Raw genomic sequence first — 15,410 nt, forward strand, 5'->3', positions numbered from 1 at the left:
CGAGAGCCCGTTACGGCCGTCCTTTCCGTTCGTTATGCGATCCAGTTACCAGGTACAGCGTACGAAGGGTTGTGACTTAAGCAAAGATGCATAGCATCGGGTAGCAGGCTGGTGAGAGCAGTGGACAGAAACAATCGTGTTGCAGTGCCCGTAGTGCTGCCTTGCCGATCTGTTGTATGAGCACTACAACACTGTTCTGGCCGCTTCTGTATAGACCTGGTCAAGACCTGGTTGACAACTTGAGACTGACATATGAAGACACTTCCAACTTCCGAGTCCGACATGTTTGTTTGGCAAAAGCACCCTTGCATCCAAACAACCTGTTTGGTCTCTGACTCCCTGTTATTTGCGGCTGCTAATCTCGCCATGACTCTGTGCATAAGCCAATCTAGGCGATTTTACACCGGAAAGCTCGTCGTTGTGGTGAGTGACTCGTCGTTAACTGAATGCCTCATTGACACTGTCACTCGAGACGCTCGACTTGCGATAGTTGAGCAAGAGCTTGGCGCTTCACTTCAAGTGAGATTGCTCATACGGGGCAAAATTGACGTACGAAACCAGAAGGTCAGGACCCAGTTGGCAGTGTTAAATGCACAGTCGGAGTCTCGGTGTCCCACAGCAGCGCGTTAAAAACGGATGCGTAGTAAATGACTCGCCATCGGTTCCCACCGTCACCGTAGCTGGCGGCCGAAAGTCGAACGTGTCAATATCAGAGTTGTTCGCGTGAGTGCGGCAGTCTACCGGGGACACGTATTGAACACTCCTTCGAACGTGTCGCAAGAGTCGAATACTTAATAAAGGGCGTCTTGTGGATGATTAGATCCCTACAGAACTTCTTTCAAATAACATGGGACTTGCTATCTCTCACATTTTTTCAGGGTTATTCACCCAACAGGAGACGAGTGAGTGTCAGCCACTTGCGATTCAAACAGGCTGATTGACATATCCTACAGGACTGGTGATGGTATTGTCCTGAGCAAGATGATGTCGAGACAAGTACTCACTAGGATCCATAGATCGGACTCGACGCTGCGGGGAAGACAACGATCCTCTACAAGCTCAAGCTTGGCGAGGTCGTCGCGACCATTCCTACAATAGGTAGACGAATTAGCGTGACTTACCCTGCTTATTTAACACGTAAATGCAGGATTTAACGTGGAGACTGTCGAGTACAAGAATATCGCGTTTACCGTGTGGGACGTCGGAGGCCAGTATAAGATTCGTCGTCTCTGGCAGTATTGTAGGGCATTCACTCCATGATCATGCAAATATTCTCTCATCCAATCTAGACTTTCACAATACGCAGGCCGTCATTTTTGTGGTCGACTCCAGCGATCATGATCGCATCGCAGAAGCGAAAGAGGAGCTCCGCGTGCTGATGGATAACGAGCAACTACGAGATGCGCTTTTGCTCGTGTTTGCGAATAAGCAGGACCTACCTGGCGCTATGAGCGCGAGTGAACTCACCGATGGACTGGATTTGCGGACGTTCAGACAGAGAACGTGGTATATACAGGTGCGCCTTCCTTGTGCATGCGGCTGTCCTGCTCTGATGTGCGACAGTCGACTTGCGCAACTTCAGGTGAAGGCCTGTACGAAGGTCTAGAATGGTTGGCAACCAATATTAAGAAGCGTCGTTGGCAGATTAAGTCAAGCCTGCTTCTAGGTGTTGAGCCTTGCATCCAAACGACCGTTTGGTCTCCCTAGGAGTACCGGTCTATTATGTCCTATATGTTCTATTATATGTATATAACCTATAATACTACTTACCTACTAGCTGTACTTGACTGTGGTGTGATGGTGAGCCAGGGATGGACTGAGGAGGGTGTGGGAAAGGTTCATATTGTGGAGATGCCCAAAATGGGCTATGTTTTGGGTGTTGTGGAGAAATTCCCATGGCAGATGACTAAAAGTGCGAACATGTGACACTGTAAATGACTGTCCTAGGGCACAAAATGAGGATCCACACTGATGTATCAGCCAGTGCTGGTATCTGCTGGGAGGATCTGTAGTGATACATCACTCCCAGAGACTGACTGCCTACAACATTTATGTATCACCATTACATGACAATTGTCGTGGTTGATATATCAGAATGACAGGATGGGGTGGTCAAGCCTGCTTCTAGGTGTTGAGCCTTGCATCCAAACAACTATTCGGTCTCCCTAGGGTTCTAGCTACTAGAGTCTATTAAATCATGTGGTGAATAAAGTTGCTTGAAAATAAAGAGTAACGAATGCGGCATATGAAATGATGTAACTACAATCCGTACGACGGTACGGAAATCCACGAAGCTGAACCCTTCCTATGGTCATCTAAGCTGCAATGAGTAGATTATATCATTATGCCGCCGGTCTCAGAGCTCTCAGTCTTTCCGCTAGTTTAATCGTCTTCCTAGCCAATGCTCTTTTTGTAGTCAGAGATGGAACACCAGATAGATCTTTCACTGCGAGATCGTGCTGCAGTTCTATGTTGGACCTCTTCCGCCATCTGCCGCATGAGAGTGTCTACTTGGGTCGATACGGTTACTTGATATTGCATTCTCCATGTAAGACGTCTGGACGTCCAGGTCGGAGAATTGTGATTCGAACTTGTCCAGTCACAAGCGAAATCTATGGCATCATTCGAAAGAGATCATGATATCGTTCGGGGCATGTGACATCATTTACTCATCCGTTCAAGATTCATGTTATCCATTGCTTTGTCCATGCCCTTGACCACGGAGGTCATGTTCTCAGTCACCTGTCTTATCGTGACGGCAGTCTCCACTCGACTTGCGACGGCATCTAACTGGCTAGATAGTAGTAACAAGTTCAGAGCCTTTAACTTCTTGCGAATGGCATTCGAGGCATATATACACGCGCCATCAGTATTTCTTGCTGTAACGCCTGAAGTTACCCATCAGATTGCTGTGCGTTTGAAACAGAACGACGGTGCGAAATAACCTTCTTACTAAGACGAGCAGGTGCCACGACCGTCCCACATACAGCGCATCTCGTGAGTCGTCTCCGTGCAAGTAAAAGGCCGGGCCTGTCTATATGTGCCGGACTTCAATAAAACAGGAGTCGAAGAGAATGATATAAGGCCAGTGCATTGCCATACGCACAACCGTGTTCAATGGTGCCTGTGTTGCGACCAGGTGCGCCATGTTAACTTTGCGTCATTCTAGGCTCTTGCGCAGTTAGCATTGACTGAAGGTCAAATCAGAACGACCGGCCATCATAGTACAAAATGAATTCATTTTCCACTCGGAACGTCCCCATTGGTGATCTTAACATATGAACATGGAAAATGACTTATTAATGACCATTGGCCGCATACCCCATACAATCGGAACCCCTCTGAACGTGCAGGCCGTATACGAAAGCGAGAGGTGAACGCTTGAACGACGCAGGCGTCTTGTTCCATTCATTGATCAGTATGTGATGTACTAAAAACTCTCTTGGATACTTACAACAGACTTATTTAACGGGCGTGAACTACATATTCGAGTCAGCACCAGAGCTGAACTTTCTGTTTCGCTGATTGAATTTCTGGTTCAGTCTCGTTGCACAAAGCCTTTATGGTTTCCAAGATCTGAGGCATCGCTTCACGATCCTCGTGGCCACCGGGTGTCTCGTTCATGATGCCCTTCAAAAGCAGTTCGTACCGGCTGCATGACCGTTAGTAAGATAAAGTTAAGCAAATAAACAAGTTTCACGTCAACAACCGCCTTGAATGCCAAGTTGTTGGCCATCTCGTCATCGAAGCGATAGGCAGCGATATGGTAGTTCGGGATCTATTTCATATACGCATACCTGAGGTTCAGAGCAGTATCAAACATGGGTGCTGTGATACTCCTCCTGTATTTCATGCAGTTGGTCCAGTGGCTTCCGATGACGCGACGAAAGATCCAGGGTACCATATATTTATATTTACACTAGACACACCGTAAACACCGCATCTACTGTCTAACATATATGAAGGACTTCGCCCCAATGGGCAATAAACTATGATTCAAAATAAAGCTGACGGGAAGACCACAAATGTACACTGGCATGTGTTCGCGTACTTTTCCTTATGGAGGGGCTAAGTACACCTCATCAAGAAGTACCAGATAATGGAGGGGGACCGCGAATGAGTGCTCCACCAAAAAGCCTTTTTGGACGAGTGTACACCCAGCGTCCACACCAGAGCTGTGGCCCATAGGCAGCTCGACATAATGTATGGATTTTCGATGAAAGACAACATGACAAGCATGTGACAGGCCGTCAATACGAGCTTCGTCTTGACGACGGATCCGATAAGGATGGGTATGGTAGGGACGCCGGTCTTCAGGTCGTCTTCGAAATCACGGACGTCAGTCATAACCTATAGACATAGTTTCAGGTCAAATCCTGCCGGTCACCATACGCTGCCTACGTACTGCATGACATGCGCGGTTCACGGTCGACCAGACTATCAGTTGAGAATTAGTCCATGGGGACGGTAGTGCGCTATTCAGATTTCCTGATCCGGACAACACGGTCTGGACAACGATGTAGGTGCCACATCTAAAAAAACATTGGTTTACAGGCCGCATCGGTTCATAGTGAACATCCAAACGTACCCTCGAATGATACCATTAAAAATTGCTTTCATGCCAGGGATGCGTTTGATAACAAGAGGGGACGCGGGTGTAGGAGGCTGATGCTTGTCTTCATTCAAAATCAGTTTAAACTTCTCGAGGTTGATCTGAGTAGTCCAGAGCAAAGCAGGAACCACGAACGCTGCCGTGGCGAGGAGCGTCCACATTGAGCATAGCAATAGTGTCAGCCCAAGAACCACAGCACTGAAGGCAAGGAAGGTTCGTGCACATGCAAACAAAGAGGTGAGGTATCGGTCGTTTGCGTCCTTGTGATGAGATGAAAATTCGTCCTCTTGGTCCTTAAGATGGTCAATGCCAATGGCAAGAATATCCGACGTCACACAGATGGTTATCTGCGAACATAATCAAGTCAGTAATATTCGCTGGTATTGAATCGGTGGGCATACCGGCCTCCAGTCGAGCTGTCCATTGGCAGACATGAGAAAGGACAGAAGGAATGTCTGGACTAAGCTGTTCGTCGCTATCATAATGGGTTGCAGGAAGAGCGACTCTGCAAGTTTTGGGATCGTAAGGATCGGCATGTTAGCTTGAGCCTGACGAATAGGTAAATGCCACTCTACCGCTTTTTATACAGGGGCGACCGAGTTCCGGCACGCGAGATAGAAAACTCTGATACCTTCAAATCAAAATTCAATCCGCCTTATTTTCGCCAGCTATCAGAGCGAGGAGAAGGCGCATAAATGGTTCTAGAATCAGAGTCCAGCCGCACCCATATTGAGTCCTAGGTTCATAGCTGGTTAAGGAGCATGCTTCCATTATATATAACCTTGAAGGTGGGGTGTACTCGCTTCATAAACGAAGGTCAGGAGGTTGTCAGAAAAGCTGTATTCTCACCTTCAGGGATCCTGAAATGAAGCTCCCTCATAATGGTTATCTCGGGCTCTGATAAGGATAGGTAAACATCACAAGCATTGAATTTTCATGGGGGAACTTATGGACACTGCAGAGCGGGACATAATATGCAGTGTGACTGTGTCGTATTTGTGTGGTTGCATAGCACTCATGAAGGTGATCTGTATAGCAGTATACACAGGTAGGTACCCGTGAGCTCTGCGGCACTTATGCCTGTTGTAACATCCTCAATGATTTTCGGTGGCACTGAAGTCCCGAAGCTTCGGTCATTCTGCCATCGTGTGGCTTCTTGGGCGATAGTGGGAAGGAGCCTGTTTTCCTGATAACCTAAAAGATCGATAGAACGGACGAGTCTGTGTCCAACATATTCCGATTCGAGCTCCAAAGGTCTGGTACAAAAAAAGACCCTCGGTTTACGGGCAGAAGTGCAAGTAGAGCGCGTGTAACAAGAACGAGACTGATTACCCTGACTAGTGGTGTCCTTTTGGCGTCCTTGCTTGTCATGGATCGGGGTTTGAAAACGGACGCGAGATCGGGATTTAAAATATAAGGACGCGATTAGTCAGGGTAATCAGTCACGCCTTTTCCAGCCAGCCCCTGCAGCAGCGAGACTTAATTTTCGAACGTGCTCATACGCATTGACAAAAGCTATACTAGAAAGAAGGCTAGTAGCGAATAGGCATCTTCCACTTGCTCGCGTCCTGTCCGTTATCTGACATTCATATGAGCTACGTATCATGCCGTAGACTTGGCGCTGGGCGGCGTTTTGAGCATCAACCACGATGACAATGTCGGGTCCTTGTGACACGCGCTCCACTTGAACTTCTGCCCGTAACCCGAGGCTCTTTTTAGATCTTTGGCGTTCGAATATGCTGGACATAATCAGGGTATCTCAGAATGGAAAAATTCAAACTGTATTGAACCTTAGCATCCTCAGGGTATAGTAAGAACTTTGTCACCTCGTCGAGATTGTAAGGTAACAGTATACAAGATTACGATTAACGGTTTTAATTGACCGACTACGCTATTGATGTAACTCAGGTACTACTTAGTATAGTAGTAAGGATCTCGTCAGCTCGTCAAGTAAGTAAGGTGATAGATGTGACAGCTATGCATGGGGACAGGAGGTACGTTTAGATGAGGTGGCAATTGATAGGTGTGCTGCCCTGTTCCAACCGGTGGGTTGACTGAATGCCTGTAAATCCCCCATATTTGCGCTGCCAAATGGATGCTCGCAACATGCCACACATCTTCCCACTGCCAGTGCCTGCGGTTATAATAGTGTCTCGACCATTCAGGGTTGTGAGCACAGCTTTGAGTTGGAATTGACGCGGAACCATGACTGTTGCCGTCAGAACATAGATGTATAGGCTGGTTATGACTCATGGCCGGAGTGTCTAGAGCGCGTGTCACAGGGACGCGAACTACCCTGAGTAACGCGTCCTTATATATTTCAAACCCCGATCAATGACGAGTGCGCATTGAGGGGGTATCTCAGAATGGACAAATTCAAACTGTATTGGCCATTGAACGGTTCAGACTACCTCGGCAGAAATTAACGTTGCAGGTACTACGTTAGACTCGTGACCGGTCCTAACAGGTTAAACCTATGAGGCAAGCCGTCGATGGACGGACTGGTAAAACTGCGTCTAAAAAGCCGACTCGGTCGAAGCTCCTCTCTCAAAGTGCTTTTGAGCAGTTCGCTTTTGGTTTAGTTTGCCTTCGTAAGCACACATTTTTGGTTATGTGTTCAGCATCTCCACCAATCGCATGAGTGCGCTACTGAAGTCGTAAGCGTTCATTTTGCAGATGGGCCCTACTGTCATATAAATAGATTCAAATATTACTATTTACTATAGTCTCCTTGAATAATGGATAGCATCTTTCACTCTACTTATCCGCTGTCGAAGGGGATGAAGTTCCCCGAGTACATCCAAAGGCAAATATGCTTTTAACCTTATTTGGGTGGGTCAAATGCTATACATATCTGTCTGATGCCTCCCTTGGTGCCTGTACCCAGCGGCTGGTAAATTGATATTCAGATCTCATATTCCATACATAGAAATCCGTCACAGGTATACTTATATCCAACCCCTAGCATCTGAGAGAGCCTGACAATTTGAAGTGTTTCCCTAGCTTAAGCGAGCGCTCTCATTGGTGGAGAGGACTACTAGCCCGAGTGTACGATAGAGGTTACTGGCCTAGTCCAAACGGGGAGTGCAGTTTGGATCAAACTGGCGCGCTTATGTAGCTTTGTAGACGCGTGTCATAACACACATTATATTCTTACAGTCAGCCAATTAAATCGATGTTCAGTAAGCCAATTTAATAAAATCGTTCGTTGTTCATCAAATTCGGTTAGCAGTTCATTCAGAACTGCTGATACTTGAGTACTCATAGCGAAGTATCTTGCAAACTCACTCCACAACTGGACATCACCATAGCCTTGATTTCGTTACGTTACGTACTCGCTACTTAGCCGTAACATTCCCCTTCCACCAGATCCGGACTAGGCTACCGGCCATTGGGCCTGGTGAATGTTGTTAGATATAGAGCGTGCAGAGAATCCGAGTAGAAGCCCGGACAACATATATAAATTGTCGGGCAGGGTCGAGGTAAACTTGTGTGACCCATTCTACCCATGAAGATGCTACTACTCTCTGCTAGTACTAGTATATTCATCGCGCTTCTTGCAGGCATTGGGGGACTTGCGGCTTCCTCAAGTTTGCTTGGTGTCGGGAATACACTTCGTGACACCACTGCTTGTGCGGAGATCGCGGCTTCCATCTCTTTGAAGTCCGCTGTTTATTATAATGGTATGTACTAGTTAGTACTTGGGCTAAGTGTGAATGAGGCTAAACACCGACAGGATCGGACCTCTATACAAAGGATAATTATCATTGGGCATCTTCGAGTACTCAAGTCTCCGCTTGCACCTTTGAACCTGGGACCACCGAGGACCTCGTTAAAGCGGTTCGTGTTGCTGAAATAAAGACCTCATACTAGATTAATCTCATCTCATACCACAGATTCAAATATTGGGAGCAACTAGGACGCCGTTTGGAGTGAGTAATGACTTCTTCAGCTTGTGCTTTTATCTTACGCAGGTACCAAATAGGTTAAAAGCGGTGGTCACACGACCAACCCAGGCTTTTCGTCGACCCCAGGCGTTCAAATCGCCATGTATTTATTCTCGGACATTACGTATGACTCGGATTCCCAGACAGCAAAAGTTGGCACTGGTGCGATATGGGATGACGTCTATTTAACACTGGAAGAATACGGCGTGAATGTTCTAGGGGGGAAAGTCACTGGCGTCGGAGTTGGCGGCGTCATACTTGGTGGAGGTATGAACATCCCCAGATGATTCAAACGTGATTTAACATTCGTCATTTGATCAGGATTTTCGTATCTGACAAACCAGCATGGGCTGGCAATCGACAACGTGGTATCATTCGAGCTTATTTTGCCTAATGGCACCGTCACTACAGTCACCAGCTCCAGCAACCCAGATTTGTACTTCGGCTTGCGGGTACGTTTTTCGTCATCTAGATTGTCAATATTTAGAATTCTCATGCCACTGTGAAGGGAGGTTTTAATAACTTTGTGCGTGCTCTCTGAAGAAGTACCGTATGAAACCATGTACTAATTCCCTTATAGGGAATTGTTACCTATTTCACTCTCAAAACTTATCCTCAATCTCAAATTTGGGTGAGACATCATACCACAGCGTATCGTGCAGCACGGTGACGACTATCAATAGGGTGGAAGTCTCGCATATAGTCAAGATCAAGTCGAAGCAGTAAACGCTGCCGTCGCCAAATTCGTTGCGAACGTTGCAGACCCCAAGGCATCGATATATTCCACATATAACTATGTCTCTGGATCGGTGAGTATATTCCAAATGCAATCTACGTAGGATCGCAAGTTAACGCAAGTACTGTTGTGTAGCCCGTCCTATCGTCTTCGTTGTTCTATGATGCACCCACTGCCCCAGATGGTATGTTCGATGACTTCTTGGCGATCTCAAACATCGGGGAAGACATTTCTACCCGGTCCTTCTCGTCCATGATCGATGTTGAGCCGGTGAATAACACAATTGGCCTTAGGTAAATTTCTAGTTTTATGCCCGGCGTATACTCACTGCGAAACAGAGCTGTGTTCAATGCCATAGCGATCGAGGAGTGGACGGAACCCTTGTTGAGCGCCGTTGCCAATGAGACCCTCGTGAGCATCGCCTGTTTTGAATTGGGTCGTCTACTGACACGAGCGGCTAGTTCTACGGAAACAAGCTGGCAAATAGTAGCGTGGTTGAGATCACTTACAACGCGAGGGCCTACCTTCCTTCTATCTTCAGCCACTCCGATATACCATCTGCGTATCCGGATTCACGTGCACGAGGCTACTCATACCTGGAGGTATTCTATGCATGGAAGGATTCAAAAGACGACGACTTCTTCTATGACATCGTTGCTACCAGTTCCGGTCATATGGTGTCGCTAGCGGTCGCTGCAGGGCAAGACGTTGCGAATGTGGTTGTGTATCCCAATAATGCACAACCTTCCACACCCATAGAGGATCTCTACGGGACGAATCTTCCGCGTCTGCGGGATATAAAGGCGGCTATTGATCCAGACAATGTGATGGGACTCGCCGGAGGGTGGAAAGTATAAACGGGAAACGCACGGTACACACCGTGAGATAAGTACCAACCATCGTCACGATGTGATGTCAATATTTTATTTGATGTAAAGTATGATTATTTATGTAGAGTCTGTCCTCCAGATGGGCAGCAAGAACAAGACAATTATGTTAACATCGGACAAGCGATTTTGTCTCTTTACTTCATCTACCAACGTTGTTAGTTACATAACTATGATATTGTATGTTATTCGCCGGTTCAGTGGTGCGGCCTTGGTGAAACTGTTTACTCGAATGTCGCGTTAAATCTCCCTCCAGTTCAACTCGCGTTCGCCGTTCATAGTAAACAACATGCAGACAGTCAACTCAAAATTCAAATTCTCCCCGCTCTTAGATATCATCGGTGCATTGCAGAATGTTGTGAGTGCTCATTTTTATGGGTCGCGTCTGAATATAATAATCAACGTCCACTTCAGCTCGCATTCACAACTGATCGTGTGTCTATTCCGATATATCTAATACTCATACCATGTTATTGACGATGACCAGATTAAGGGAAACCTCGACACCCCATATTGCAAATTTCCCAAGTCGACGTCCGAAAACTGTTAACAGAGCTCCCAGCACTTCAGGAGCTGACCGTATCAGTAAACCTGCACAGTGCCAATCATTCTACTATGATGACCATTGCACTATCTATCTCGCGACTGCCGTTCACTATGCGTAGTCTCAAGGTAATAGGGTTGGTATTCTGTCTCGCAGATATTTCTGCTCTCAATCCCTTCTTATTGGCACAGCTGTCAATTATCAAGGTCGCTATCTGTCAACCGAATGCAGTCCTCCACTTGCTCCAACGATGTCCCAGCCTTTCCTCATTAACGATTCGCGTACACGCCAACCGTCCAAAAAAACAACCCATCTGGCCATCATTTACTCACACCAGATCATTGTGCATCGTTTGTGCACACAAACTATGTATCTGACCTGTTCAATGTGCTATCACTTCCCAATCTTCACTTGCTTGAAACTCGCTGTGCTCCATCACTCAGCAATTTACGCTTGCTTACATGAAGGCATTCTTGGTACGGTTGAATTGTCCCTTGGAGAGCCTAATTTCCGGTGATGGAGTAATGACAACATATGAGTACTTGAGTAGCGAGTGGAATACGAATATGACTAGCGGTGACCAATTGTAACGAAAGTATCACGTTTTCGCGCTAAAATGTGTGACCTGCCGACTTCTGTGAGGGTGCCGATTGTACCGCAAGGGATAGTATGCCGCCTATGCTCTGTCCTACACATGACGTTATAAAACAATATAAAGTAATATAAAGTAATGTAAAGCAATATATAAGTCTGAACCGAGCGTGAATTGGCGTGATTACATTGCTTTAGATTGCTATATATTACTTTGTATCGTAATGCACAGGAAAGAAGCATCTGAGTCTCACCGGTTTACTGATGGCCCGCCCTTTTCGCGGGAGGCTTACTCCCGCCTAATCTATCGTAAATGTATGTATTGTGTTTGAGTGATTTTATCGTAACACGCATTCCGTCAGCATATCGTCGGGCAAAAGTTTATACTACTAGTACTGAATGCTATCAGTCTCGTAGTATATCTTAGCTTTCTACTTAGTCTTCGTCTGCGATAGGACCGACTAGATATTGTAAAAGCCATAGAGCACAATTACCATTCCACACGCGCCAGCCAGTCTGCTGAGTCGCTTTGCAAGATTAGTAGGTGTGATGACGGGTGTTGCGAGACTAGCTCTGAGATGTGTTGAAGTTTAAGTAGGTCATCTGTACCGCGGTCGCGGGATTATTTTGATTTCTATCATGCCAACGACATTTCCGACACAGCTCTATAATAGCGCGCACCCAAGCCATCACTATCGGATCTCGATCAGAATTCCAGAGGTAATGAAGGTTTATAACTATTCTTCATCAGGGCACAACATCAGTTCCGGGCGCACTTTCTCGTCAAACTCCTCGGGTGTCAGGAATCCGAGCCCAACCGTCGCCTCCTTCAACGTAGTTCCTTCCTTGTGGGCTTTCTTTGCGCATTTGGCCACGTCTGCAAGACTGCGATTAACTTCGAGCGGATTTACACAAAGTCGTAATTGGCACGTACTATCATAGCCAAGGTGGCTGTTTAAAATTGTTGCCAGCATCAAACTCTCGTTCAGGAGGTGGTTAATGTGCTTCTCATTGGCCTGGATGCCAACAACGCAATTCTTTGTAAACGAGCGTGAGGCTGACGAGCCAAGGTAAGCGAGTCAGGAAGGGTAATTTTCAGTCGCGGGAACTCACCATCGGAAAGAAGACGAATGCTCTGTAGCACGTTCATTATTATGACGGGTTTGAAGACGTTGAGCTAATTCGAGAAAATAATAAATCACCAAGTAGCCAACGTGCCGCTTGAGATACAAATACCTCAAAGTGTCCATTGGAACCAGCAATGCTGACAGTGGTCTGGTTGCCCATAACTTGAGCGGCGACCATAGTCACAGCCTCACACTGTGTGGGATTGACCTTGCCGGGCATGATGCTGCTGCCAGGCTCGTTCTCGGGGAGACTGAGTTCACCGAAGCCACAGCGAGGACCTGAGCCAAGGAACCGAATGTCATTGGCGATTTTCATCAGAGAGCATGCGATGACATTCAGAGCTCCGTGAGCCTCGACAAGGGCGTCGTGGCAAGCCAGAGCTTCAAACTACGGGTCTTGATTGGTACCCGGACAATATATAAGCCGTGAGATGTCTGACCTTGTTAGGTGCAGTCTGGAACTGCAAACCTGTAATCTTGGAGATCTCGGCTGCAACCTTCACGTCGAAACCCTTCCTCGTGTTAAGACCCTGCACAACACTTGAGTATCTATATTCGTGGGATGTTGAATGGCTCACCGTGCCAACAGCAGTTCCACCCTGAGCAAGAAGCCTTAAGCGAGGTAGAACATCTTTGGCACGAGCAATGCCGTTGTCAATTTGCTGGACATATCCGCTAAACTCTTGACCAAGGGTCAGGGGAGTAGCGTCCTAATAGCAATGAGACAGTCATCAAATTCAAGGCTGATTATTTTATACCTGCAAGTGCGTCCGTCCGATTTTGATAATGTGGCTGAATGACTGAACCTTTTCATTCAGTGCCTCCCTGAGTTCCGCCAATGCTGGGAGTAGTAAATGGTGGATCTCAGTCACGGCGGCGACGTGCATAGCTGTTGGGAAGCTACAGTTACCAGTCAATTCATTCGATCAAACATACTTCGGGCAACAACTCACGTGTCATTGCTACTCTGACTCATGTTAACGTGGTCATTGGGATGAACTGGTTTCTTCGAACCAAGTTCACCGCCAAGAAGTTCTATCGCTCGATTTGAAATCACCTGTTGACCAACTGGGTGAGCTAATAAGCATTCATTCATGTGCTATTATTACCTCGTTTACGTTCATGTTAGTTTGAGTTCCACTTCCAGTCTGGAAGACAACTAAGGGGAAGTGGTCCATGAGCTTCCCGGAAATGACCTGATGCGAGATTTAGTTCGAAACACGCGTCCGAAGCCTACACGATATCTCACATCATCGGCTGCTCTCTGAATAGCTTCGCCAATTTTGGGATCCAGGCCATAGCTGACATTAACGATGGATGCTGCCTTCTTCAGCACACCGAATGCCTTGATTAGGGGAGGTGGTTGTCTTTGTGAGGGTCCACCGATATCGAAGTTCTGTAGTGACCTGGGGGAAAGACTCAATGATAAGTACACTCGCCACAAATCTAATCATTACGTACCGTTGTGTCTGTGCGCCCCAATAGCGATCGGCTGGGACCTGGAGCTCGCCGAAGGTGTCACGCTCAGTGCGGAATGACTGATTTGACTGATACAGTGATCGCTCGGTTCCTCCTCTGATGAGTGCAATGATCTTACTCACCATGACGAAAAGTACTACGCGTAGCAGAAGAGTAGCCTGAGACAATAAGTAGCTAGATGAAATCACCTTGAAATCACCGCATTACTAGAGGAAGGGCTCGGGAGCAAATAGCACCAAATGCGGCTAGTTCCGGCTGGAATGAAGTTCCCCTATCACGCACTCCAAACCTACAGAATTCGAAGATTATAATTTATGAGGCATCGCCTTGCCATCTTACATTCCGTGTTATCCCCGCTCGCGAATACCTTCCATATCCCATTTCATCCGGGCAGGTGGACCCGAGTGACTGGCACCGCTGAGGGAGGGAGACACTCCTGAATGAAATCACATAAACGCTCGTGTTTTGTGATTGAAGTACGGACAAAATTGAAACGCAAGACATTTGACTCCAGCCTGTGCGCGCAATACGGATGAGCGGTGACATTCCATGCATGCCTGGTATGAGGAATGGATACTCTTTTATATTTCGTTCCGACAGTTCGACTTTGACTTGCCTTTTTACCCTTCAACTGCTCGTACCCGATGTACATGTTTATCCCGAATCTCCCGCAATTTTATCAAAGCTTCCCCACATGCAAATGGAGGAACTCCATGAATTATGATACTTGGCTCGAAGCCTCGAACACAGGTTTATGGACCGCAGTCAACCAACAGGTTTCTCCACCTTCAGTTGACTACGGGCCAGCACGAAATCGGAGACCATCTACATGCATTCATGGTGGATTTTCTCTGTGGATGCCCGAAATCACAATTTTTTCACGTACCTTGTCCCTCCCCTCCGTCAACCAACAACCCATACGTCCGATTGCCTGACCCGAACGGTGTTCTTCGACTCGCTTCTAGGCACTACTTCTAGAACCGCTCATTGGTTTTCGTCACTGGAATTTGACGCAAAATATAGGGGTGCATACCATCTCTGCGAACATATCCCTGCGTACTGCTGAGTAGTAGTGACATAAAGTCAGAGCACCAGTTAGTACTATCGAGCATGAAAGCTGAAAACGTTTTGATGCGAAGCTTCATTTGGCCACTGACACAAATCGTGAAAAATGTCAGCTGCAGGGAAGGTGTAGTTGATTAACTATCTCTTGTAACATTTGCAGAACAGTCTTGTGGCTTCAGCGAGTTGAGCATTATGGATATAGGGAGGTTAGGCTCCCTCCAAGACGGTGTCGACTGGAGTGAGGAGGAGAGCAAGCTGCGGGAACTCGTAAGTACTTCAAGTAGTTGTTGGAAAAGCTGAACTCCGAGGGAGATCGTATTAGGTTTTCTTCATCTGCAGAGTACGTCATGGAACCATGAGCGTTGGGTGGTATACTACATACTACATTCAACTTGTCGCAACTGAGAACCTACTCTAGCAAG

At 46.9% G+C, this 15,410-nt stretch overlaps 6 protein-coding genes across 6 annotated transcripts; 3 read left to right on the forward strand and 3 right to left on the reverse strand.

The window, feature by feature from the left end:
* The first annotated feature begins 495 nt into the window (after positions 1-495).
* EDB91DRAFT_46569 (ADP-ribosylation factor) lies at positions 496-1,788 on the forward strand. Its single transcript, XM_041327350.1, has 6 exons — positions 496-902; positions 954-964; positions 1,017-1,098; positions 1,148-1,240; positions 1,290-1,516; positions 1,564-1,788. Exons 1-6 carry the CDS (start codon positions 848-850, stop codon positions 1,705-1,707), a joined length of 612 nt encoding a protein of 203 aa, XP_041180370.1. The 5' UTR covers positions 496-847; the 3' UTR covers positions 1,708-1,788.
* A 554-nt stretch (positions 1,789-2,342) lies between these two features.
* EDB91DRAFT_1235801 (uncharacterized protein) lies at positions 2,343-3,736 on the reverse strand (the record flags this gene model as incomplete). Its single annotated transcript, XM_041321367.1, is given in 4 exon segments — positions 2,343-2,459; positions 2,479-2,528; positions 2,670-2,875; positions 3,594-3,736. 4 exon segments carry the CDS (start codon positions 3,734-3,736, stop codon positions 2,343-2,345), a joined length of 516 nt encoding a protein of 171 aa, XP_041180371.1.
* A 150-nt stretch (positions 3,737-3,886) lies between these two features.
* On the reverse strand, positions 3,887-5,362 carry EDB91DRAFT_46624 (uncharacterized protein). The gene is made up of 4 exons (XM_041327356.1): positions 5,014-5,362; positions 4,589-4,959; positions 4,406-4,532; positions 3,887-4,350 (listed from the first exon to the last, which is right to left on the reverse strand). The coding sequence occupies exons 1-4, from the start codon at positions 5,146-5,148 to the stop codon at positions 4,069-4,071; spliced, it is 915 nt and encodes a 304-aa protein (XP_041180372.1). The 5' UTR covers positions 5,149-5,362; the 3' UTR covers positions 3,887-4,068.
* A 2,544-nt stretch (positions 5,363-7,906) lies between these two features.
* On the forward strand, positions 7,907-10,383 carry EDB91DRAFT_1327728 (FAD-binding domain-containing protein). The gene is made up of 11 exons (XM_041325256.1): positions 7,907-8,295; positions 8,349-8,452; positions 8,509-8,544; positions 8,598-8,826; positions 8,881-9,011; positions 9,068-9,085; positions 9,140-9,190; positions 9,243-9,368; positions 9,431-9,588; positions 9,634-9,706; positions 9,757-10,383. Exons 1-11 carry the CDS (start codon positions 8,121-8,123, stop codon positions 10,150-10,152), a joined length of 1,497 nt encoding a protein of 498 aa, XP_041180373.1. The 5' UTR covers positions 7,907-8,120; the 3' UTR covers positions 10,153-10,383.
* Positions 10,384-10,734: 351 nt separating this feature from the next.
* On the forward strand, positions 10,735-11,400 carry EDB91DRAFT_1114996 (uncharacterized protein). The gene has a single exon (XM_041317914.1). It carries the CDS (start codon positions 10,798-10,800, stop codon positions 11,101-11,103), a length of 306 nt encoding a protein of 101 aa, XP_041180374.1. The 5' UTR covers positions 10,735-10,797; the 3' UTR covers positions 11,104-11,400.
* Positions 11,401-12,054: 654 nt separating this feature from the next.
* Positions 12,055-14,182, reverse strand: EDB91DRAFT_1327730 (L-Aspartase-like protein; the record flags this gene model as incomplete). The annotated part of the gene is made up of 11 exons (XM_041325257.1): positions 13,906-14,182; positions 13,694-13,850; positions 13,554-13,640; positions 13,398-13,501; positions 13,203-13,344; positions 13,023-13,154; positions 12,885-12,974; positions 12,554-12,832; positions 12,431-12,494; positions 12,252-12,374; positions 12,055-12,194 (listed from the first exon to the last, which is right to left on the reverse strand). Exons 1-11 carry the CDS (start codon positions 14,046-14,048, stop codon positions 12,055-12,057), a joined length of 1,461 nt encoding a protein of 486 aa, XP_041180375.1. The 5' UTR covers positions 14,049-14,182.
* Positions 14,183-15,410: the final 1,228 nt, after the last annotated feature.

This window comes from Suillus paluster, assembly GCF_016628075.1.
Source record: "Suillus paluster strain FC165 chromosome Unknown EDB91scaffold_10, whole genome shotgun sequence".
In the NCBI taxonomy this organism is placed as follows: Eukaryota; Fungi; Basidiomycota; class Agaricomycetes; order Boletales; family Suillaceae; genus Suillus; species Suillus paluster.

What these genes read in the sequence shown, in the direction of transcription:
- EDB91DRAFT_1114996 (XM_041317914.1), top strand. Translation starts at nt 10,798, where the DNA reads ATGATGACCATTGCACTATCTATCTCGCGACTGCCGTTCACTATGCGT.
- EDB91DRAFT_46569 (XM_041327350.1), top strand. Translation starts at nt 848, where the DNA reads ATGGGACTTGCTATCTCTCACATTTTTTCAGGGTTATTCACCCAACAG. An exon ending in TCGTCGTCTCTGGCAGTATT is followed by an intron (nt 1,241 to 1,289) that starts GTAGGGCATTCA and finishes CATCCAATCTAG; the next exon opens with ACTTTCACAATACGCAGGCC. An exon ending in AGAGAACGTGGTATATACAG is followed by an intron (nt 1,517 to 1,563) that starts GTGCGCCTTCCT and finishes GATGTGCGACAG; the next exon opens with TCGACTTGCGCAACTTCAGG.
- EDB91DRAFT_1327728 (XM_041325256.1), top strand. Translation starts at nt 8,121, where the DNA reads ATGAAGATGCTACTACTCTCTGCTAGTACTAGTATATTCATCGCGCTT. An exon ending in CCGAGGACCTCGTTAAAGCG is followed by an intron (nt 8,453 to 8,508) that starts GTTCGTGTTGCT and finishes CTCATACCACAG; the next exon opens with ATTCAAATATTGGGAGCAAC. An exon ending in AATAACACAATTGGCCTTAG is followed by an intron (nt 9,589 to 9,633) that starts GTAAATTTCTAG and finishes ACTGCGAAACAG; the next exon opens with AGCTGTGTTCAATGCCATAG.
- EDB91DRAFT_46624 (XM_041327356.1), bottom strand. Translation starts at nt 5,148, where the DNA reads ATGCCGATCCTTACGATCCCAAAACTTGCAGAGTCGCTCTTCCTGCAA. An exon ending in GACAGCTCGACTGGAGGCCG is followed by an intron (nt 4,960 to 5,013) that starts GTATGCCCACCG and finishes TTATGTTCGCAG; the next exon opens with ATAACCATCTGTGTGACGTC. An exon ending in TGAACCGCGCATGTCATGCA is followed by an intron (nt 4,351 to 4,405) that starts GTACGTAGGCAG and finishes CTATGTCTATAG; the next exon opens with GTTATGACTGACGTCCGTGA.